This window comes from Poecilia mexicana, unplaced genomic scaffold, assembly GCF_051168715.1.
Source record: "Poecilia mexicana isolate PSO_F unplaced genomic scaffold, ASM5116871v1 scaffold_16, whole genome shotgun sequence".
NCBI lineage: Eukaryota > Metazoa > Chordata > Actinopteri > Cyprinodontiformes > Poeciliidae > Poecilia > Poecilia mexicana.
This window is the reverse complement of record NW_028263385.1, coordinates 15,789,578-15,811,923: the sequence shown is the minus strand read 5'-3', so window position 1 is coordinate 15,811,923 and position 22,346 is coordinate 15,789,578. Positions and strand designations below refer to the sequence as shown.

Sequence of the window (22,346 nt, the reverse complement as noted above, 5' to 3'; positions counted from 1 at the left end):
TGGGAATGATTTAAGATTAATACTTGTACAGATAAGACTGACAGAACATGAAAATTGTGAGGACAATATTGACTAACATATTTTCCTTTCTCTTTTCCACCATTGTAATATAATCTTAATTGGAGTCTTTGTGAGTTTTAGCATCTTAACATACACTTCAGATGTGGTAAGAGGGGTAAAAGTTCATCCTGCTGACATTCTTTGCATGCAGAACTTGATATGTGTCTGCTGTACAATGCAACCAGGCTTAAACCTGTAGGTCAATTAAATGATAAAAATAGAGCATTTATTAATGATGTATACAATCCACAATTCTATATCACTTTGATTTGCGTATAGGAAATGATCAACATAAATCTTGGATTAAACACATGGTGTGCAAGTTTCAATTTTTTTTACAATTATAAACAAAAAGAATTGTAGAAATAACTGTAGGTTTGTATATTGATAAAATCCTGTCTTTGCAAAGAATAGTACTGATATGTGAAACTTATTGCTCCTGTAACATTTCACAAGTGACATGGCAAAAACTTTTGATTTTGCTTTAGAATTGAGCTTTTTCCATTTTTAAAATATGACATGTAGTGGAATGGCTTAGTGATAAAACCTTTTTTTTAGTTAACTGTTTTATACGAATATGTGGAAATGACATATTGCAATAGGTACAGAATACTAATGATAATTACATACTACTAATATTTTATTGCTATTAAATTATTACTGCATACTACTACTAACAATCCAATCCTAGATTATTAATAATCAAATGCTCTATTATTATTGCTATGATTGTTGCTTATTTTGAACAGTCAAATCAAACTGCACAACGTAAAGTAGGTAGAAATAAAAAAAAGTGTTCTCATTACTTTCTTCAATATATAACAATAATCTATATGAATCATTTACATATTTGACCCAATTAAAATCAACTATATGGTGTACAGTGCAGTGTGCAACTTTAGGACAACATCGATAAAATATATAATACTTCCTTTGCGTAATAAATTGTATTTGCTGATCTATTTCCATATATAGAAAAAAGTAAACTAAATACTAAAATGATAATGTTTGGTTTAGCGTTCAGAGATGAATGTGTGCCTGTTTGTGCTCAGACTGTTAACCTGCTGTTGCTGCTGCTGCTGAAAGTCGACTGTCGCAGAGTTTTTGACGGAAAACTGACGGGACCAACAGGAAAAGTCAGGAACCAACTTCGCTAACCGTCAGGTAGCAAAATTATTTATCTGTTTGGTGATGAAGGAAAGCACAGCGCGCATTTGATGTGATTAAACGAGGCCGTAATTACCTGAATGTCTTATTTGTTAAATTAAGGCGTTCTAACAGCTCCGTGGGCGCTAGCGAGGGATGCTAACAGTTAGCGGCTAACGCTGCTAGCTGCTAGCTCCAACTTGTTGCAGATAAAGTTTGAAAGCTCTGTTACTGTCTGACCTTTAACTGTTATTCATTGTCTTTGTTTTACATACATCAAATGCATGCATGCACAGAATGCACAGCCTGTTTTGGCAATACAATTGTTTTAATTCACCAGCTGCTCGGTTGTAACTCGGCATTAACTCGCAACTGTTAGCCGAGTTCACGCTGCTATCACTGACTCAGCTGCTACTTCTGCAGGTTTCGGGGCTTGGCGATGGGGGACATGAAGACCCCTGATTTTGATGACTTGCTTGCGGCTTTCGACATCCCTGACATTGACGCACAAGAGGCTATTCAGTCAAACCCAGCCGAGCAGCGGGATGGAGGGGCTACTAGTGCACCTGGGGGAAGCAAGAGTGGGACTTCTTCGTGCTTCCCCAGCTCTGAGCCGCCTGTGGTCAGCGTCATAGTGAAGAACACGGTTCGGTCTGAGTCTCTGGAGGAGGAAGACAGGTCTGCAAGGGATAAAGCTGATAATCCACCGAGCAGTGCCTTAACCTCTCAGGTTCCAGTCAAGTTAGAGGATTTCACTTCAGAGTTGGAGCCCAAATTGCCCGCCAGCGCTGCCATGGAGCCTCAGATTACCAATGGCTTTGAGGAAGCTCAAGCCATCAATCGGGGACAGGCCAGTGCACAACCCTGGTCCGAGCCTCCTCCTTTCAGCCCCCCGCTGAGTGATAATGAGGGCGATGAAGGAGCCGGACCCGCCGCTGATGTTATTAACAGTTTGTCGCCCCTTCTGTACCCAGAGTCTTCAACACCAGCTGGTACCACCCGATCATCTCCTCGCTCCCCACCTTCGTTAATCCCTTGCTCACCTCAGCAGGAAAAACATGTTAATCCTTTGTCGCCTCCTTTGCTACAAAACGGAAGCATGACAGATGAAACCAAATGTGATGCGGACACAGATGAAGATGAGTCCGATCCGGACTTCGGAAGCCCGCTGGTGATTCAGGAGAGCCCAGAATCGATGATGTTCTCCCCTCCAAAACGCAAACGGCGAGAAAAACTCCTTTCGGATCGTCCTCTGGCGTATGAGGACACATCTCCTGTTTTTCCGCAGCCTCCCAGTCTTTCTGCAAAACCTAAATCCCCAAAAGAGGAAGAGGCACAGCCTTTGAAACCTAGCTCTTCCTCCACAGCTCCACAACCCCAGGCCCTCTCTGCCGTCGACACAAACTCAGCGGCACTGAAGGAGGAGAAATACCCAGAGCATGTGATCGATGAGAGGGACTCGCCCGAGAGTCCGCCACCCAGCGAGACCGGGCTTCTGTTCAACAGGAACAGCAGCTCTGATTTTGGTTCAATACCAGGCCCAGATCCGAATCAGGAGAAACTCCTGGAAAAAGATCCGCCTGCTGAAGCAGAGCAGCGAGAGGAGGACAGATCTCAGGAAACTGAAGATCTGGGTGAAAAGACAGCAGCAGATGGAGAAAACTCAAACGAGAATTGCCATGCCGGTAGCGAGCACACAGAGAAGCCATCCTCCCCACCCAGACCTCTCAAAGTAAAAATTAAAATGCCAACGGGCAGCATCACAAGAACCGTGACTAATCTGGCTCCTAAACGAATCGCAAAAGCCTCCACGAAAGACGCCGAGAGCTCAAAACCGTCTCCAGAAGGCCAAGCCTCAAAGTCCAAAAAGGAGCTGCAACAGCAGTCGGACTTGACTACAGTGGCAACACCAGAAAGCGTCATTACAGTGAAGGAGAAAAAGCCCCGAGTGTCTCCTACAGCAGTCAGCATCACTAAGACTGCAACACTGCCGTCCGTCTCTTCCTCCTCCTCCTCCTCCTCCAGGGCCAACCCAGGTGCAATCAACCTCCGCAGCCTCGGTAAGAAAACTCTCAACAGTGGGATCGCCCTGCCGGCACCTCTGGCGCCTCAAACCAGCAGCAGGCCGGCCTCTATAGTCAACAGCACGGGGGCGATCATTTCCAAGAGCCAGACCAACCTGGTGGAAGCCTTCAACAAAATCCTCAATAACAAAAACCTTCTGCCCAGTTATAAACCAGACCTGAGCTCCCCAGTACCAGCAGAGTGGGGCATTTCCCTCCCATCACAGGTGAGCCTGCACCGCTACACCAGCGGCAGAGTTCATTTATAAAGAAATGTTGCTGTTTTTAGTCAGCTCTAAATCTCCCGTAGTTCTAAATCGGGAGATTTAGAGCTACGGGCTTGTATTTCCCAATATTGCTCTTTGAAGTCGACATTGATTTTTAACGCGCAGTAGCTTCTTTTCCTCGAAAATGCAAAAACACAAACTTCTACAGAGTATTTTTGGTCTAGTTTCTAGTGCAAATATCTTGGTACACTTGAAATAAGACAAAGCTAACTTAGAAGTAACTTTTCTTCTTGATTTAAACAAGTAATTCTTTAACATTGATGAAAAAGTACTAGTTATAGGCGAAGTAATCAGCCAGTGGAACAATACATCAGATTATGCTCATGTAAAATCAACTTAGTAGGAGCATATTGTAAGATTTAATATGGCAAAAATGTCTTATTCCAGATCAGATGTTCAGTTTTCCCGTCTGCTTGCTCCCCCGCAGGGTTACCGTTGTCTGGAGTGCGGCGACGCCTTCGCCCTGGAGCACAGCTTGGCACAGCACTACGACAGGCGCTCGCTGCGGATCGAGGTGACGTGCAATCACTGCGCCAAGCGGCTGGCCTTCTTCAACAAGTGCAGCTTGCTTTTGCACGCCCGAGAGCACAAAGAGAAAGGCCTGATCATGCAGTGCTCACATCTGGTCATGAAGCCTGTACCTGTGGAGCAGATGATCAGCCAGCCTGAACCTGCAGCTGCAGCAGGGGGTGAGAGGAGGATTATGCCTGCTGTCGATGACTGGACTGTCTTCATGTGATCAAGTCTGGTTTTGTGATCTTTTATGTCTTTTCTTGTTTTTTTTAGGCCAGGTCGCTCTAAAGCCGGCACATCACGCTGCACCATCCAAGAAAGAAACGGATATGTTGGTGTACACAAATAATAAATGCCCTGAGTGTCAGACTCAGTTTGGCAGCAAAGAGGAGGTTTCTGACCATTTCCAAGAGGTCAAACCGGCTAAAAGCACTGTAAGTTTTACTTATGTGGACTTTTATAAAAAAGAGTGAAGGTAATAAGATGGTTGAAACCAAAAACAATCACTTCTGTATTGTTGGCGTTAGACTGGAGTAAGTTGTTGGTAGGAATTGGCGTTGGAAAGAGAGTTAAAAAGGTTATATTGGGAACCCTCTGAGCAAGTGGGACAGTGTTTCTTTTTTATCTGAAGACTGAACAAAATGAGAGCAAAAACACAAAGAGGAATTTTATGAAATCTGTAAAATATATTAAAAAGCTGAAATAAGCAGAAGTAGGCAAAGGATATGACTAGATTTTAAAGTTTTAATGGTGTTTCTAGATGAAAGTACGTGGAAGTAGCTGTGAAAGAGCACATAATTTTTTCACAATTTATGGGATGTCTTGATTCATTTCAATGACGCCAAAGATGATCACAAAAAGCTGAATATATTATATATACAGCAGCATATGTCCATACCAAAAGACATAGGGGGAATGTATTAAATGAGCAGAACATGGAAAAAGTTGAATGGTTGAAATGTAAAAAGGAAGCAATATAAGCTGCACCCAATAACTGGAAAAAAAAAGTTGCACATATATAGGCTGCACATGTTTATAAGCCACAGGTTTTAATGTTGAAACATGAAATATTTACACAGATTATTTATTTATTTTTTTTACTATTAATGAAATATGTATGGGCAAAATGCAGTAGCCATTGACTACATCTTGCTCCTGCTCACTACCGTCTCCAAAGAAACCTATTTCTGTGTCAAAAATTGAACAGTGAGACTTCCTCAGTCTCACTTTCATTTTGCTCGTCAGCTTGCGCTCTCCTCTTCATCACTCAGAAGTTCAGCCTTTAGAAACTCTTTGGTAAAAAGCTGCATTTCAGTTTCATCGCAGTGTTTAGAGCATGTTTGCAGTTTTAGTGTGACAGAATGTGTAAAAGGGCATTTGGAAGCTTTAAACCGACCCAGCGTTTTAAAATGAGTATGTTGGCCTCAAGTTATAATCTGCAGGAATGTGAGCATTTTTATGTCAAATACGTAGTTTTCACCCATTTCTTATTTATGTCCTTCCTGCTCCCTGTAGTCTTGCACAGAGTGCTCTCCTCCCATGCTCCTGCCCAACAGCTGCAGCGCCGCAGCCCATCAGCGAATCCACCAAGGCTCCTCGCCGCACGTCTGCCCAGAGTGCGGCGGCACCGCCAAGCAGCAGCTGCTTCAAAAGCACCTGCAGGAGAGCTGCTTGCACTTTTCCCGCCGCATCGGCTACAGGTGCATTAAAAGCAAGCACTTCTGTGCTTCTAAACCCCCATAAAGTTATTTTTGTCCCAGTAGAGGTGTAAGGATTCGCTTTCTTTACTGCGGGTGTTGTTGTTGATAAAAAAAAATCCTCTGCACCAGTCATGTTTCTCAGTCTGATCCCGTTGCTCGGTGCAGATGTTCCAGTTGCCTGGTGGTGTTTGGGGGGCTGAACTCTGTGAAGTCCCACATCCAGCAGGCTCATTGCGACATGTTCCATAAATGCCCCAGCTGCCCCATGGCCTTCAAATCTGCCCCCAGCATCCAGAACCACATCTCAGCTCAGCATTCAGACCTCACGGACGCAAAGGCCATGTAAACGCTGTTCATTCATGTCCACCTGCTCTCTAAACAAATCGTGTTCGTTTCAGTTTCCTGACTGTTTTCTGACTCCTTACAGGCTGATTTATAAATGCGTCATGTGTGACACAGTTTTCACTCACAAGCCGCTGCTGTACACCCACTTCGACACTCACTTGGCCAATCAGAAGGTGCATGTGTTCAAATGCCCTGAATGCACCAAGCTGTTTTCTCAGAGGAATTCCCTGCTGGATCATTTCAGGGTACGTGTCCGTGCGCATTAAGGTAACCTCACAAAACTCTTCCCCAGCCTTTGTCTGATGGTTTATGTTTGGCTCTTTCTCTGCTTCAGACCCACAAGGCTCCCACGTTGAAGGAAGAGCTGCCTTCACCTCCAGCGGCCGTCTCGCATTTGCCTGGAAAACCCGAGAGCTCAGAGGAGGAATGGATGGGGAAGGAGAAAGTGAAGCCCGAAAGGATGAAAGCGCCTACAGTGTGGAAATGTCGCTCGTGCAACACCCAGTTCACAGAGCGGGAGGAATACATTTCTCATATGGGCGAGCAGCACGGCAAGGTCAGGGGACGCATCTCTGAAGGCTTGCACTAGAAATTATTAGGCAAAAATAGAAATGAGCTGATGTATGCTTATTATTTTCTATGATGTCTTAGTTTCTGAAGAAGTTTCCCTGCAACAAATGTGAGAGCTCCTTCACCACCACGTCCAGCATGAGGCGCCACATCAGAGACAAACACAAAGTCATGAACCGCGGCTTCCGCTGCCAGTGAGTTTATTCGGTCCAAAACTCTTGCTTATTTAATATTTAATTTTCCATGCCAGTGGTGGAAAATGACAAGCCAGTGTACAGATCTTAGATTTTTCAGAATCAGCATCATCAGATTAGAAACTTGTCAAAAAATGAATTCATTTCAGCAATTGAAATTAAACATTGAAATGCGTACAATTTTATTTTGATAAGTGACACATTTTGAGCTCCAATTAGGCCTGGACATTTTTTTTTTACTACTGTATCCTCATCATTTCAACATTGATGTGTGGAAAACTGATATAGCTAGGCAGTGTTTGAAAATAAATGATTGTATTCCCGGTGCCGTAGGCTGGGTTTGCTTACTAAAGTGATGATTCAGCCTCTCACTGCTGTCGGTCGCCACAGCTGACACGGACTGACTGCTCAAGATGTGCAACTAATATTGTCATCACAAACTTTGCAGATTTAAAATCATCGTCGTATACAGTTTTTTTAATATATTTTTACATCCTAGTTCCAACACAGTGAGAGCTACTTTAAGGTTTACAATAATAAAAATGAAGTGCAATGATTGTAAAGTTTACCAAAACGGCAACATTAACTTTTTAAAAAATATATTATACCATAATAAAAGCTTTTTTTTCTATAGACACTAAGTTTGTGTTATTTTTTAGATATTGTTCTGAGAGTAAGAAAGCGTTCAGCAGCAGGTCGATGTTGGAGCGGCACATCCAGATGAGACACAGCATGACCAGCCCGGGTCAGGACTCGCTCTTGGTGAGCTGCTTTCACTGCTGAACCTCCAACAGGAAGCCGAAGCTGGAGACGAGCCGGATGGAAAACGCTTGAATGTTTGTGTCTGCTCTGCACGCAGGGGGCCGACGAAGCCGAAAGCTCTTCGGAGCACGACAGCGGCTCGGCGACCCGCAAGAGACGTCGAGTGAAGACGGAGCACGACGCAGAGGCGACGGACAGAGCGAGTTCAGCGAAGAAGGTGCGATCGACCGCCGCGCCGTACGTCCAGCCCGAGTCCGGGTTCAGCTGCGCTCCCTGCGGCTTCACCACGGAGGACAAGCCGAGGTTCCTGGAGCACATCAGCCAGCACAGGCGAGGTGGGACGGAGGGCGGCGGCCTGCAGTGTCTGCAGTGTGGCGCCTGCTTCACATCCCCGTCCTCCCTGTCCCGCCATCGCTTCATCATCCACAAGGTCAAAGATGCTTTCAGCGACAGCCAGCAGAGCCCCGTCGTGTCTCCGTCGCCCTCTGCTGGAAACGCCAAGAACCACGACGACAGGAGCTCCCTGAACGGCTCCGAGCCTGCTTCGCCCTCCGGTCAGCCTCTGGCGGGTCAGGGGAAGGACGACGACGGAGCGCTGGCCTGCAAGGTGTGCGGTAGACACTTTGAAAAAGCGACAGATCTCAACACACACTTCAGAACTCACGGGATGGCTTTTATTATCGCAAGAAACGCCGGGAAGACCACCTAGAATGAGTAACGGAAAGCAAATGGTTCATTTTAAGAAAATCTGTAAGTGCCTTTTTTGAATCTGTCATTCATATCCGGGCCCCTGCATCTATGCACTAATTCAACCAAAGATTGTTCATTTGAAGCTTGTAAAACAGTTTAATGTTTCTGACTGTTCGAGAAAAGCCTTAACCCTCTGATTCTCAGGATCTGCTGCTTACTTTCCGTTTCATCAGGATACTGATCTGATTTTTAACCTCCAGTTTCCCTGCTTTGACTCATTCACATTAATCACGTGCCTGTAGAAAACTGTGACTGTTGTATTAACTCAATCCTGCTGTGATCATGAAAGCAATTTCACTTGACATTTAATATTGCTGATGAAATTTTAGTTTCGAGTCATTTTTAAGGCGACTGAGGCGATTCATCAAGAGGCGCGCTCTAAAATCCTGTGCTAAGAATCACCGAAGTGGTTTGAATTGTGTTCAGTTTCTGAAAATCATTTTCCAAAACTTGTTCTGAGTTTAGTAACTTAACTGTAGATGATTTGTTTACATTTTCGTGACGTATTAAAACTGGGTTTCTATACATTTTCCATTGCAAAATTCCAGACTCAAAGGTATAGGTTTTCAGACATTTTTTTGTCCCATTCTGGACATTTTACATGTTAAATATTTAACTTTTCTGAACGCAGCTTCTTTTTGGTACATCACTTTTTTTCAGTATTTTATTCACCTCGGTTTCAAAATGTCAGCTCTTGTCTGAATTATTGTACACTAAATTTATTCTTTGAAGCAGTCTTGTAATCTTTTGTCTGTAAACATATTTTTGAAAAGCATGTCAGAGCTTAAAAGCAGGTCCAGTTTCAAACCCCAATCTCAAAAGGTCCAGGGGTCAAAACAGCAGCGACTGCATTTAATGATTATTTTGTTTTGAATAATCAACAGGATAAGAAAACAAGCTGAAGAAAAAAAAAATCACCTTTGAAAAAATCCTCAATGTTTTAGACATGTAGAGTTGATTTTTTTTAAATATGGGAATGATGAAAATTTCCATTCTCAATTTAGATTTCTCCAGAATTATAAAATTAGCAAATGAAACTTTTTTTGTTTGTTTTTTTTTAGATCAAACTGGAGCCTTTTTAATTTTTTTTTCCCTCACAGGCGGTAAAAATCTTCCTTTTCAGCTTTGTTTTCTGTATAAAAATAAAATGTATTGGTGTGACAGTCAGGACAAGAAATAATTTATATTTTAAATGTTCATTGAAAAAAAAAACTACAAGCTGTGTGCTCTGGAATGTGACTCGAATCCAATTTACTGTGTGAAACTTTCAAAAACGGCTTTGAACCCCTTTTTAAATTGAATGTACTTTCTGTAAAATGAACTGATTTATATCTCAACAATGAGCTGAAAATGGAAGTAAATGATGTATTTGTTACACAACCAGATGTTTCTGTAAATCTTGCTTGAACAGAGTACTGTAAAGAAAAAGTATATTTGATGTTTGTCTACTTTTTATGCTTCTCTTAGCAAATGATGAGCATTGTTTTTCTTTAGTTTGAGGCATGTGTAAAACATTAAAATGATTAATATGCACAAATGAAGTTGTACCTGTAGTTACTGATCACATCGGTGTTCAACATCAAACCAAAGAATTTTGTGCGTAGAAACCTTAACTGGGTTATGATTTAACAGATTTAGGTTTTTTTTTATTTATTTTTAGCCACAGTATCTAATTGCCATAAACACGGCCACTATAAATGTACTGGTTTCAGTTTTTTCTCGTCAATTTAATTTAGTGGGTCAGGCTGATTTTTGGTTCAATAACATTTTCTGTTCTTTCACCAAAAAATATCAATGCCATTTTTTTTATTTCCATCAATACAATACTTTCTAACTTAAACATTTTTCATGAAATAAACATGAAATGTTTTTTTTTGCTTAGGTACTTTAATGAATTTATTTACTTTCCAACATTTCATCAACAGGTGTGGTTTTCCAAACAAAATATAAATTGTACATCCAATATTTCTCTTTGTTCTAGTAAAATATACTCTTATGAATATACATTTAATAAAAGCTTAGCAATAATCAGTACATAGTTTAAGTCAGTGGTTCCCAAACTTTTTCTTCTGTGCCCCCCCAGTGGTTTCCAAACATTTTCTGCGCCCCCCCCCCCATGGATTACAAATGGCTGTCTGGTTGAAACGACGCGTGTGACGGGGAGGGACATTTTTGGGGGCAAACTAAATGTAAGTAGCTGAAAGCTTAAGTATTGATATTAGCTAGTCATCTTTTAGCTAACATTACCTGCATCCAACAGCTTTACTCAACTCAGTCGGTTAGTTTGGAGCAGGGGTCCCCAAGCTACGGCCCGCGGGCCGGATCCGGCCCGCCACGTCATTTGGTCCGGCCCCCTGAACAATGCCGGATCCGGCCCGCCTCCTCATACCAGAGTATTCAGTGTTTTTTTTTTTTTCATATATTGTATTTTCTGGTTTATATGTGGATTTTTCTTCAACCACCAGGGGGGCTCTTGAGCAGATGTGAAACTAACTTTCCCTCAATGGCATATATACTAGTCAGTCCCAGTAACCGTTTCACTAACGGTTTTTTCCATTTGCATTCTGGGTAAAAATCTATCTAAAAGCGCGAATGTGTCGTCGCGCATCCCCCCACCCCCCAGTTTCAAAAACAGAACAGCTCTCCTCCTCCTCTTCCCCCCCATCAAATAGTCATCAAATAAAACTCACTTACTCTAGCCACACGCTTACAATCATGGAGTCTAAAAGATATAAATCTTAGCTAAAATCAGGTCCAACCTGGAAGAATCACACAGTACAGAAAAGTGCTTTGTGAGGATAAATCCCCAAAAACATGGGCTGGTGTTTCTGTGGGATGTGATCACTTATAGCAGGAATCCAATAAGAAGAGACAGAAACGGCTTCATGAAGGTGGAGATAACTTCTAGATCCATTCTAGTAAAACATGCTGAAATATTTGAAGTTTAGCCACAACCCTTAAACAGTTTACAAGGTTGTTTTATAAATGACTCTTTACCCACAGCCCCCCAGTTACAGTTTAAATAATCTAAGGCTTAAATACAATCAAGACTAAATCAAATAAATATGTTGTGATGAAAGTGCTTAACAGGGATAACCCCTGTGGAGGATCCAGCTAATTTTGCGGGAGGATGAGATGAATCCATTTTTACAGCAGAAAGAATCCAATAAAGAGAAACAGAGCAGGCTTCATGAAGGTGGAGAGTCCTTCCAGCCTCAGCGCAGCAGCTCCTGGACAGAAGTATGAAATGTGGTTGAAATATCTCAGACAACCTTTACCACTCAAACCAATGATTCTGAATCAATCGAGTCTCATTTTGAGCCTGTTACTCAAACTAGTGTAGATTAATCAGGATTTGGATGATGTACCTTAACTTCAGCAGAAACATTTCAGGATTAACTATCCGATTCTAATTTTTTTTTATTTATTTATTTACTTGACTCTGCAGTCTGGGCCTCCCTCTGTTCCTCCTGGCCACCAATGGCCGCCTTTTCAAGGACGCTCAGTTGTTCAGCTGTGAGCTTTGCTTGCTGCTCACTGGTCACCATGGCGGCGTTGTCAGGACCGAGAGCCTCCAGTTGAGCCACAGAGAGCGCCTGAAGGGAAACCAGTAAGGCTCAATTAACGTCTGCTCAGATTGTACCAATTTAAAGTTCATCTCAGAGGACCTGAAAATATAGAGCACGGAAACAGCAGGATGACAATATCAAACTCTGAGTCTGAGCCTAAAATAGTTTCCAATTTAAACGACAAAAGATTTTAAAAAAAAATCCCTGTTATTTTTCCATGGTAAATGATGTGCGGTTGTAAAATTATTAGATATAAATAATCAGAGACAAAAAAGCTCAAGTGATTCTGACTTACCGAACTGGCGTTATGTTTCTGAATTGTCCAGATTTTGAACTTATAAGCGACGACTTATCTAGTTCACTTTAGTTTTAAAGTTCTACCAATCTATGACAGAAAACACATCAAAAAGCGCGCTTATCTTTATGGTGGTTTTAACACATTTACACCAAAACCCCTTCCACAGCTCGACGTATCGCTGGTCTCGGCTCTCAGCTGGTATTGGAAAAGCACAATCACAGAGCCGATCAGTTGAAGCTACTTACAGCAAAGTTTTCAGGAGGAATCTGGGGGATGCAGCTCTTGCTGATGAATGGGAAGATGGAAGGGCTGAGCGAGGCCATTTCAGATCCATTCAAACCGGCTGACGGGGAGACAAACCGATGAGTAGGAATTAAACTGCTTCGGCTTTTGAGTGGTTAGCAGGTAGATAAATAAATCTTACCAATGATAGAGTCCAGGTGAGAAACCTCAGCCTCAGTCCAGTTGCGGGGGAGTCCAAATGCAGACACGGCAACGGTTTTCAGCTGCCGTAAAGCCTCGACAGGACACTGAAGACCGTCCATGGCGCCCACCGCGTCGCTGCGACGAAAATACGCCAGTTACGACCATGGACCTCAGACAACAAGAACAAGTGAGCCTCGCAATGTTTCACTTCGTACACGGAAAAGCAGGCATCAATAAAAAACAAACAAACAAATGAACTGAAAACAAAATGAAACAACAGAATCTTACAGATCAACACAAAAGCTGTGCGTAATAGTGAGGTGGAAGTACAAGGAGCTTTGTTTTCCGACCTGAAGGCGCCCGCGCTGAGCTGGCTGATCTCGCTGGCGTTCAGGCCACAGATGAACCGGCCCAGCTGGACCATCTCTGTGGATCCCAGCAGCGGCGCCGTCAGGTTGTTATGTTCAGCGACGCCCTTCCACACCGACGCCAGCTGTCGAGACACACGCCGCGTTGTGGTTAGTGTGGTGGTGTCGCGTAGTCGCGGCCGAGTGGAGATCAGTTTCTACACTTCACTTGTGAATCTTTCCAGCCGCAGGCATTGATTTCGCTCAGACTGTCCAGAGACAAGGGAAGCTTTTCCAGCTCAGAGTTGGAGAAGCTCTGAGTTATGCACCCCAGCTGAACGACGTCACCCTCAGTCATATTTGACACCGGGCCAAACACCTGCAGCACATGAACACAATTATATTTTTTATTTGAACGCAGTGAGCGAACAATACTTTCTTATTGCAAGTAGATCAAGCCTTAAAATGTGATTCTGTATTTGAGTTCTTCATTTTAAATAAAATGTCGTGCTACTTATATAATTTCTGGTAGAGAAGATTAAATATTACAACTAGTGAAAATGTCTACTTTTCCGTATTTCAATGCATCTACAATAAACAAGAAAATAACAAAATGAAACTTAAAGTTAAGTCACAAATTCTCAAACGAACACGACTGAGACCGTTTAGATAACTTTACCTCAACGGCCTTTCTATAGAGCACTTTCAGCTGGTCTGAGCTGTAACCAGTGACAGATCCCAGTGTGTCCACAGCAGCCAGGAATGTCCTGTTGGACATCAGATCCAGCTGCGCTGGTGTCCAAAACACATTGTCCTCTCCCAGTTCTCCAATAACTGCTTCTGTTGGTTCTGTGCCACTGCTGAATATATCACTATTAACTGAGAAAAGTAAAAAAAAATAAGTAAAAATCATTGACCTTATTACTGATTTATGTCCATGTACGAGTGGGTGATTGAAGATTATGTCAGAACCAGGAATCCAAAATAGACTTTCAAATATAAGATTTACTAAAAACCTTTTCAAAGCGTTCGCTTGACCTTCCTGAGTCAGTGAAATGGGAAGGGTTTGAAGGGTGCAGAGGCTCTTGTGGGTAATGTTAGTTTATTACCTGCTCGCCTTTTACGTGCTGTGCTTGACGTGGCGGTGGTGAGGAGGTCAAAGATCTTCTTTTTAAAAGCATCTGAAACCTGGGTAAGCTGCGGCTTCAGGAAGACAAGAACATCCTTCATCCACGGCTAAATACGCACAGAGAAGTGAAAACAAAAAAATAGCTCACGTTACTTTTAAGTGCCAAAATGTTAACACTGAAGCAAAGAGGACTAGAGAGGGTTAGTAAGTAAGCTTTATTTATATAACACCTTCCACAAATAATATCACAGGAGCGTGAGGATGTTAGGAAAACAGCAGATGCATACGTTATTTGGCAAAGCGGAGGTGAGGTTATCGTCCAACAGCACAAGGGGACCCAGCGTCTCCATGGTTTCAGCCGACCAATTAGAAGGGCTCCTGCAGGCGGCAAATGATCCTACATCAGACCCTGCTTCCTCTGAAGCAGCTCCCAGCATCCACTGAGAGCCGGACCTACCCAAACACCTGGTTGACCAGTGTGACCAGATCCGCCCTGTGAGGCTGAGGAATGTGTTCGCAGGAAGCCGCGGCCTGGAGGCTGAACTTCATCACTTCAGGGGCCATGAGGAGCAGCGTGGAGGGTCTCAGCTCACACAGGAGCGGACCGAGCCTCGAAACGTCCGATCTGGTTAATCCGGAGATATTTGTTCCCTGAAAATCCACAGGAAGATGTCACCGAGTGACTCCTACAGTAAAAATACTGACGAATGTTTCAAATTGAGCTATTTAAGTATTTATTTTTTGGCACACATTTGTGTGTGTGTGTGTGTGTGTGTGTGTGGGTGTGTGTGTGTGTGTGTGCACATACACTGGGCAGGCAAAGCAGAGCTCTTTCGGCAAGTGCAAGGCGTGACGGGGCATGAGGAGGCAGGAAGGTCAGGTTGGCTGTTCCCATCTTGTCGAGGAAGACCCGGCACACAGAGTCAGGTAGATCCCTCACCTTTGAAGGCCTGGGATGAATGAAACAGAGAACAGAGAAAATAAGGAAACAAAAGGTTTTATATTGACTAAAAAAATAACTGTGCTGCTGTCTGCTCACGGCAGGTGAAGTAGCAGCGTAGTGGGAATGCTCTCCAGCTCCTGCGCGGTGATATTCTTGAAATAATGTGTCGTTTTGTTTTCCAAAGTCTGGAAAAGCTTTTGTGCAGCACATTGTGCCTAAAAAAAAAAACACACAGTAAGTACACTACCATTAGTTATTAGGTATATTTATGCATGTTTCAGTTAATAATAATAATAATAATAATAATAATAATAATAATAATAATAATAAAACAGTTTACCTGGACTTTGGAAAGCCACTGTGGCGTCTCTGTCATGGATTCAGCCATGTCCTGTGCATAGCTGCCATTAACTTCATCAATCATCTTGCAGGTTATGCCCTGGAGGACTGAATTCAGCCTCCTGCCACAGAAACAAAACGTGTGGAAACAGTACTAAAGGTAAATACTGTAGCATAAAAGCACACCTAATTAAAACACTTCACAGAATGCTTAACATGATATGCAGGAAAATCAGAAGTCAGACGTTTTGTGGCGTTAAACACAAGATAGGGTTATTTTTAAATTGGAATACAACTAATAAGTTCTCTGGCTATTATAACTGTACACTTTACCTGTACTGCAGCTTCCTTAGGCCATGCATTTTCTTTGCCAAATAGGCAGCCTAGGACATCAAGAAAAAAACAAAAAACAATACAAGTTGTCAACACAAAAGTGTCGTTTAGAATTTTTTTTACTGGTAGTAAATAATCATAAACGGAGGTAGTATGGCACAGCTGGTAACAGAACAATAGTATGATAAGTAGAGTAGCGAGAAATTTTAGATGAACAAATTCTATATGTTTTCCAGACAAACTTGTCAAATATTTAAAAGATGGATGGATGGAACAGTCAGTGTGATGGGGAACGAATCCAAATACGTTTCCTATCTCTTTTCTCTATTTCCTACTTCTCCACACTTGATAACATGTTACGCACTTTTACAGTCTCCATTGAAACTCCAGGTGTATGCACTTTACCTGTGGCAGACTCCAGGTTTTATTTTCCAGCTGGTCTAAGAAGGTGATGTTTGCTTTTTCTAGGTACTTCAGAGAAACGCTGCGAAGCAAAGGGCCAGCCAACTTCTGCAGCAGCTCTGAGGGATTAACTTTCTCACTCAGCTACAAGAAAGAAAAGCATTTATCAAATAGCTGGTTGAGTGTGTAAACACCGCCTCGCTGTTTTCCTTCTCTCTCACCCCCTGCAGCATGGCCTTCAGCTGCCCCTTCCTCATCTGCTCCGAGATGGTCTTCAAGGTTTCCGTGTTGTTCAGGACGTCCTGCGGTTTCACATTTCTCACCGCGCAGCTCGGCAAACCGGCAACGACCGACTGAAGCTTCATCAACTGTTGGCCTGACAACCCTCCGCACTAACAGGGATAACAGAGAGAAGTACATTGAGATGGGTTATAGACAGAAAGCGATTTGAGTGGTCAAAATGACTGGAAAAGCGCCTTACAAGTTCAGTCCATTTACGATTTACAGAAAAGAACAGACTTCGTCTTAAAAGGCTCACCTTCTTCCCCCCCAGCTGCTTCTCGACCAGAACGCGCATCTGGCTCCTGGACCATTTCACACCGTTTCCCACGGTTTGAAGAACATCTGTGAGATTTTTTGAAGCGATTTCAGACAGTTGTTTAGGTGACAGCAAAGTAACACTCCTGCCAAGGTCACGCAGATCTTGACCGTTTCTGAGACTGGACATCAAGCTGTCCACAAGGCTCTTCTTCAGCTTTGGTCAGAGGACAAGAACAACATTTATATCTTCGTCTTCTTCGGTAAATGAACAGAAGCGCAGCAGTTTAGATAAGTGTGGGAAACTGAAAGGTACCTTAAAGACTGTGGGACCGCCGCAGACGTCGAGCTGAGGAAGAAGCTTCTTGCTGCTGTCAGAAGTCAAGTTTGTAACATCGTAATAACAAGCAAGAGGGCCAAGCCTGGGAAGAGTCATAAGCACCACTGTCTTCAAATCAGTTGAGTTTAAAATCATGTCAAATGTATGTCAGATTATTGCTTTTTCATCTAAAATTACTCAGTTTAAATGTGTTCAGGAGGTTTTTTTCTGATCTGTCTTTTCTTTCACCTTTATGATTATACACAATTTTGTGTTGGTCTATGACATAAAACCATGTTTTATGTCAATGAAGTTTGCACCTTCCTTGAACGTGAAAAACTCAAGTGGTGAAAGGTTTTAAAAAGAAAGACGGCAAGCTGACAAAAAGATTCACCCTGGCAATATCAAAAATATTTTTTTTTTCTTAAAAAAAAGAAAAAAAAGAATAGCGACAAAAAAATCAGTCATTTCAATGAATTAAAATTTCAATCCCTGAAATGAATAGACAATACACACTTATCGATGAGCTCTGGGACACTGGAGCACCCTTGAATCCTCTGAAGGAACTTCCTGCCCAGGCTGGGTTTGACGTTGGTGGTCATGTTAGACTTAAACTGGCCTGAGAGATAATATCCACACAGCTGGGAGAGATAATACATTTAAATAAAGTAGAGGCAGGTTTTGTAAGAACTGATAGTTGGTAATCCCACTTTTTGAAGTGATTTAGCATCGTTTGCCACTTACAGTTCCTTTAGGGAATGAATCTACATCGTCCGGCTTCAAGCTGGAGAGGTAAGGTCCCAGCATGGTCAGGGTCTCAGAGTCCAGCCACTCCAGAGTTGGTTTGCAGGGTTTCACAGTCGCTGCAAAAAAGAAGGACGGTTTACACAATGGATGTTTATTGTCAATGCACAGTAAACACACCAACAGAGATTTCACACATCAGGAGCTTGGTGTTTACGTTGCACTTTTCCAGTTGGCTTTAAGTTACGTCTTTCCATCTTGTTTCATAGTCAATGAAGGAAACAGGGAAAACAGGACATCCTCTAAGATTTGCATGCATTTCTTTACTGAAAGTCCCTAAGAACGCACTTTTGCCAACACAAACACATCTGCATATACGCATGCATGCTGAAACTTGCAAATGCGTTGGCCAGAAAGATGAAACAAGTGTCACACCCAGTGCTCTTCTTTTTAACATGTACACCTGTCAAACTTTCCACCTTCACATTTTATTCAAAAATGATTTTGATTAAATATTTTTCTAAATTGTTTGTAACAGTTTGTTCCTGTTTTTTTTTTTTTTTTTTTTAATTTTTATATCTAAATTTCTGGTTATTTTCTGCTCTAGGATATTTTAGGGGAATATTTAACATGGAGCATTATCAATTTTAGAAGGAATTTAGTTATTCATTTCAAAGTGAACATTTCCTCTATTACCATTAAAAATTGGGTGTTATTTTAGAAAAGCAAGTTCCTCCATGTAAATCAGTGAACGTTACAGAAAGAAAGATGTTGACAGAAAGGTTATGACATGATGTAAAACAGTTTGATTTCAAAACAAGAATTTATCCCAGAATTCAATTTCTGATCAAATTCCAAAGTTCTTACTTGATTTTGGACCAGCAGTTGGCCTCATTGTGCAGCTAAAGTTGTTCTGTAGGATTTGGTCTTTGGCCCAGTTGAACACCTCCGCTCTTTGCGCCTCGGTCATAGACGAGTACACCTCCTGCAGCATGTTCATCCTGGAGGAAATGGATATCTTATTTTCAGGTAAGAAACAATGCACATGAAGAACATGGCAAGATGAAGTATTAAACCATACTCACATATTCACCAGGTTGTGCGAGCCCACTCTGGAGGGGAGCGTCGTTCTGGCTGAGGGTATGTCTTGCAGCACAGGTTTGGCGGCCCACAGCAAAGTGTTATAGTCACTGGAGTCAATGTAGTTTTCACTCTGTGCTGTCAAAGTGGCCCAGGACAGAGGGGCCACGAAAGCATTCATGTAGCAGCAGGACGGGTCCTGTGGGGACAAACAAACAAATAAACAAGAAGGTCAGACTGCAACAAAGCAGACATTATTCAAATATATATGATAGTGTTTGGTTTTACTGTATTGACGGAGGAGTTCTTCATCATCCTTATGACAGCTGGAAGGTTGCTGCAATTCCACATCTTGATTTTTAACAAAAGAAAGGACAAACTTTTAACCTCTAACAGAAGAAAATAATTCAGTTATTTGAATGAATATGTAAACCAGAAGTCTACATACACTGTATTAAAAACATCATTTTTTTTTACACTGTGTAGCATTAAATTAGACTAAATATTGCCTTTCGTAGGTCAGTAAGGATTAACAGAGTAATTGTTTTGTTTATACCTGAATAATGACTGATTAAAAAAAATACTTTTCTTAAAATTAGAATTTTACATACACCACAAATACCATGGCTTCAACAATTTGGGAGAGCCCAGATGATTTAAGTCATGGCCTTATAAGAGTCTCTACTCCAGTTCTATCAGGAGAAAAACACTAAAAATCCAGCAAACTATTGTGAAAAGCTTTTTATGTAGATAAATAAGCAAGTCAGGGCAAGTTTAAAAGCATTTTTATCAGATCTTTATAATTGAAATCCCAAACAACCTTAAACAGGAAGTGTCAAGCCAGATTAATCTTCAGACATTGGGGATTAATAAATCACGTTAATAGTCTATGTAAACTTCTGATTTGAACACTTTATATTTATTTATTTTTTGGAAAACAAACAAACAAAACAAAAACAAAGAGGTTGTGTGTTAATATCGGTGAATGTATTCATACCTTGGTCTCTGCAGCGTCCATCAGGGTTGGACTCTGTGAGTTTTTGTTTGTGGCTCCAGTGACCATGTTCAGGATATAAAGAAAGGTGGACAGGAAGTTGCTGGACTGATCAGCAGCTCTACCTCCTTCTGACAGGTTACTAAAAAAACAAGAATGAAAATGAAGGGAAAAAAACAAAACAAAACAAGAGAGCAGTAAAAGTTTCCGATGCTAAATATGTTAAAAAAAAAACATACATTTGAAACTTTAAAAGTTTTTAATTCAATTTGAAGTAAATAAGGTATAAAATATAGGCATACAATTACCTGCTGTTGAAGATATTTCTCAACAGAGTCATCTTAGGCAGAGGGCATCCTGTAACAGCAAACACATTTATGAGCTGCACAATCAAATCGTAAAAGCAGTGGTTCACCTGCTGTGCAAATATTGACTGTCATCAAACACCACCACATTATGCACCTTGCTTCTCACTAATGCAGCCTCATTTGGATGGTTTGAGGCATATTTTTTATCCATTTTAATAGTTGTTATTGTAGTTTTAAATACCAATAACAGTAAAATAAATGTAGTTAATAAGAAATACAAGCGTTTTCTTACCCTGGTTGTAGCATTTCATCATCTAATAAAATGAAAAAAGAAAAGAAAAGAAAAGTTGATTGGGTATTTTCAGTAAGGCATTTGATCTTAAATGTTGACACTAAAAATGACTGAACTCAAACCTTTGACATGATTTCATACATTGATAATAATGAAGACAGAGGTGTGTATTTAACATTATTAATAAAGAGAAACATATATTTAAAAATAGATTCTTAAAAAAATTCTCATATCCACTTATGGAAGGTCTTAAAAATGTATTTTAATAGTAAAAGTGTAACATTGGATAATGTTTTTAACTCAGGTTCAGGTTTTAAGACTTTACAATCCAGCAAAGGTCAGATCAATGATGACCAAGAATGAGATCAAATCATCTCAGCTAAGCTAAAATTCACACTAAAACCTCTTTACTCAAGAATTTTCTTACCAGTTTCTTAGCGATGAAGATCGTGTTGTCGGCAGACATAACATCTGGAGGCCCAGCTGGACACACAGAAGCTGTGAACCAATATAGCATATTATGATAACTTGTGAGTGCAAACTATTACAAAGTAGTGTTCCTAAAAGATATCAAACTGGTTTGATGTGATGATGATGGTTTGTTACGAACCAAAGGCGGTGCAGACCATAATGAGCGCAAATAAATGCGCTGCTCTATTTGGACCCATCTGGGAAAATTTTTCTGTTTGAGAAACATTTCAAGAGTATTAACATTCAGATATATGAAGAAATTAATCTGCCAAAATAATATAAATAATCCTTCAGTTACATTTCTGCTTGCATTACATTTCTTCAATGACGTAAAGCAGCATGCCAAGGTTTTCTGAAAGGTTCATGGTTGCTATGGAACCTGTCTCCAAGTGAGACGCCTGAAGTTTACCGATAAACTTCCTCCTCTGAGGTTTTGAAATCATACCTCCCTGGTAACCGTCTTTGTTACTCACCCTCAGGGAGACTTTGGCACAATTGAGGATAACACGGAGCGAAAAACAGACTTGTTAACTCACAATGGCATTTTGTCACCTTCTCTCTCTCTTTTTTTCCGCCTAATCCCATCCTCTAAACATGTTTGAGTTTTGACGAGGCCAGGATCACTGTCCAAGAAATTTGCATCCTGCCTTTTATTTGCATTGCAGTGATTTGACTTCCTATTTAAATGTATGACCTCAGGAAACTGTACAGAAGAACAACAAAGACAATGAGTACCTGTTTACTGCAGAGTCCAAGTACTGCGTATGTTCTCCTGAAAAGGAAACAAATGGATGTCATCACCATGCATATTTAAATCCACCGATTTAAATGTACATGTGCAGACACTGGATCGCTTACAAATTTCAATCCAGCTGCAGTGGATTTTTACAAAAACTAAAGATAGTAAAGGATTTCTTGGGTTTTTAATTAAAGATTAGTGCCTGCTGATGAATCATGTTTTGTCTTTATTGTGGCTCTTTTGAAAAACAAAATCAGATGAAGCAATATGTAGACAAGTAAGTAAATGACTTATTGGACAGGTTGGCTTCTTTGCAAATTTATTAAATAAAAAAATAGACATTATTGCTGCATAAATTAGCTATGACATACAGATTAGTTTTCTTCACATTTCTTTGTAAAACATAATGAAAAACAGGGAAAAAAAACACTCTGCTGAACTCATTCATTTTATTTTAATTTAGCCATTACTTACCGAATATCGTCCCTCTTCTGTGTGGATCTTTTGAAAAATAGGCAAGGTGAGAATGTGTGTGCTCTTCCTCTAATCTCTCATCTCATATAAGCCGGATGGGTGTCTACCTGTCCATCCTTATTCAAAGCAGGTGTGTGGCATTGTGTAATTCACGTTGGAGGAAGGGTGGGGTGGGGTGGAGGGACAGAGAGCGATAACCCACTGCCCTCCCA

The 22,346-nt window shown here is 41.3% G+C and overlaps 2 protein-coding genes across 4 annotated transcripts; one reads left to right on the top strand and one right to left on the bottom strand.

Annotated features, from left to right (window-relative positions):
- The first annotated feature begins 1,111 nt into the window (after positions 1 to 1,111).
- znf687a (zinc finger protein 687a) lies at positions 1,112 to 9,927 on the top strand. The gene is made up of 11 exons (XM_088013691.1): positions 1,112 to 1,224; positions 1,630 to 3,496; positions 3,984 to 4,245; positions 4,343 to 4,503; positions 5,585 to 5,769; positions 5,935 to 6,111; positions 6,197 to 6,359; positions 6,449 to 6,670; positions 6,766 to 6,878; positions 7,538 to 7,640; positions 7,738 to 9,927. Exons 2-11 carry the CDS (start codon positions 1,646 to 1,648, stop codon positions 8,347 to 8,349), a joined length of 3,849 nt encoding a protein of 1,282 aa, XP_087869817.1. The 5' UTR covers positions 1,112 to 1,224; positions 1,630 to 1,645; the 3' UTR covers positions 8,350 to 9,927.
- A 330-nt stretch (positions 9,928 to 10,257) lies between these two features.
- otoa (otoancorin) lies at positions 10,258 to 22,249 on the bottom strand. 3 transcript variants are annotated; one of them, XM_014984452.2, is made up of 30 exons: positions 22,135 to 22,249; positions 21,657 to 21,693; positions 21,061 to 21,132; positions 20,878 to 20,948; positions 20,451 to 20,472; positions 20,159 to 20,207; positions 19,854 to 19,992; positions 19,145 to 19,207; positions 18,862 to 19,055; positions 18,644 to 18,777; positions 17,777 to 17,895; positions 17,549 to 17,673; positions 17,030 to 17,135; positions 16,715 to 16,930; positions 16,398 to 16,568; positions 16,180 to 16,320; positions 15,775 to 15,824; positions 15,443 to 15,563; positions 15,199 to 15,317; positions 14,968 to 15,109; positions 14,617 to 14,810; positions 14,447 to 14,537; positions 14,140 to 14,266; positions 13,710 to 13,909; positions 13,260 to 13,409; positions 13,034 to 13,176; positions 12,682 to 12,818; positions 12,503 to 12,600; positions 11,827 to 11,986; positions 10,258 to 11,620 (listed from the first exon to the last, which is right to left on the bottom strand). In XM_014984452.2, the coding sequence occupies exons 3-30, from the start codon at positions 21,116 to 21,118 to the stop codon at positions 11,538 to 11,540; spliced, it is 3,423 nt and encodes a 1,140-aa protein (XP_014839938.2). In that variant the 5' UTR covers positions 21,119 to 21,132; positions 21,657 to 21,693; positions 22,135 to 22,249; the 3' UTR covers positions 10,258 to 11,537. The 3 variants fall into 3 exon arrangements, with proteins under 3 accessions (XP_014839938.2, XP_087869818.1, XP_087869819.1); XM_088013692.1 differs by lacking the exons at positions 21,657 to 21,693; positions 22,135 to 22,249 and adding an exon at positions 21,395 to 21,486; XM_088013693.1 differs by lacking the exons at positions 21,657 to 21,693; positions 22,135 to 22,249 and adding an exon at positions 21,220 to 21,382.
- Positions 22,250 to 22,346: the final 97 nt, after the last annotated feature.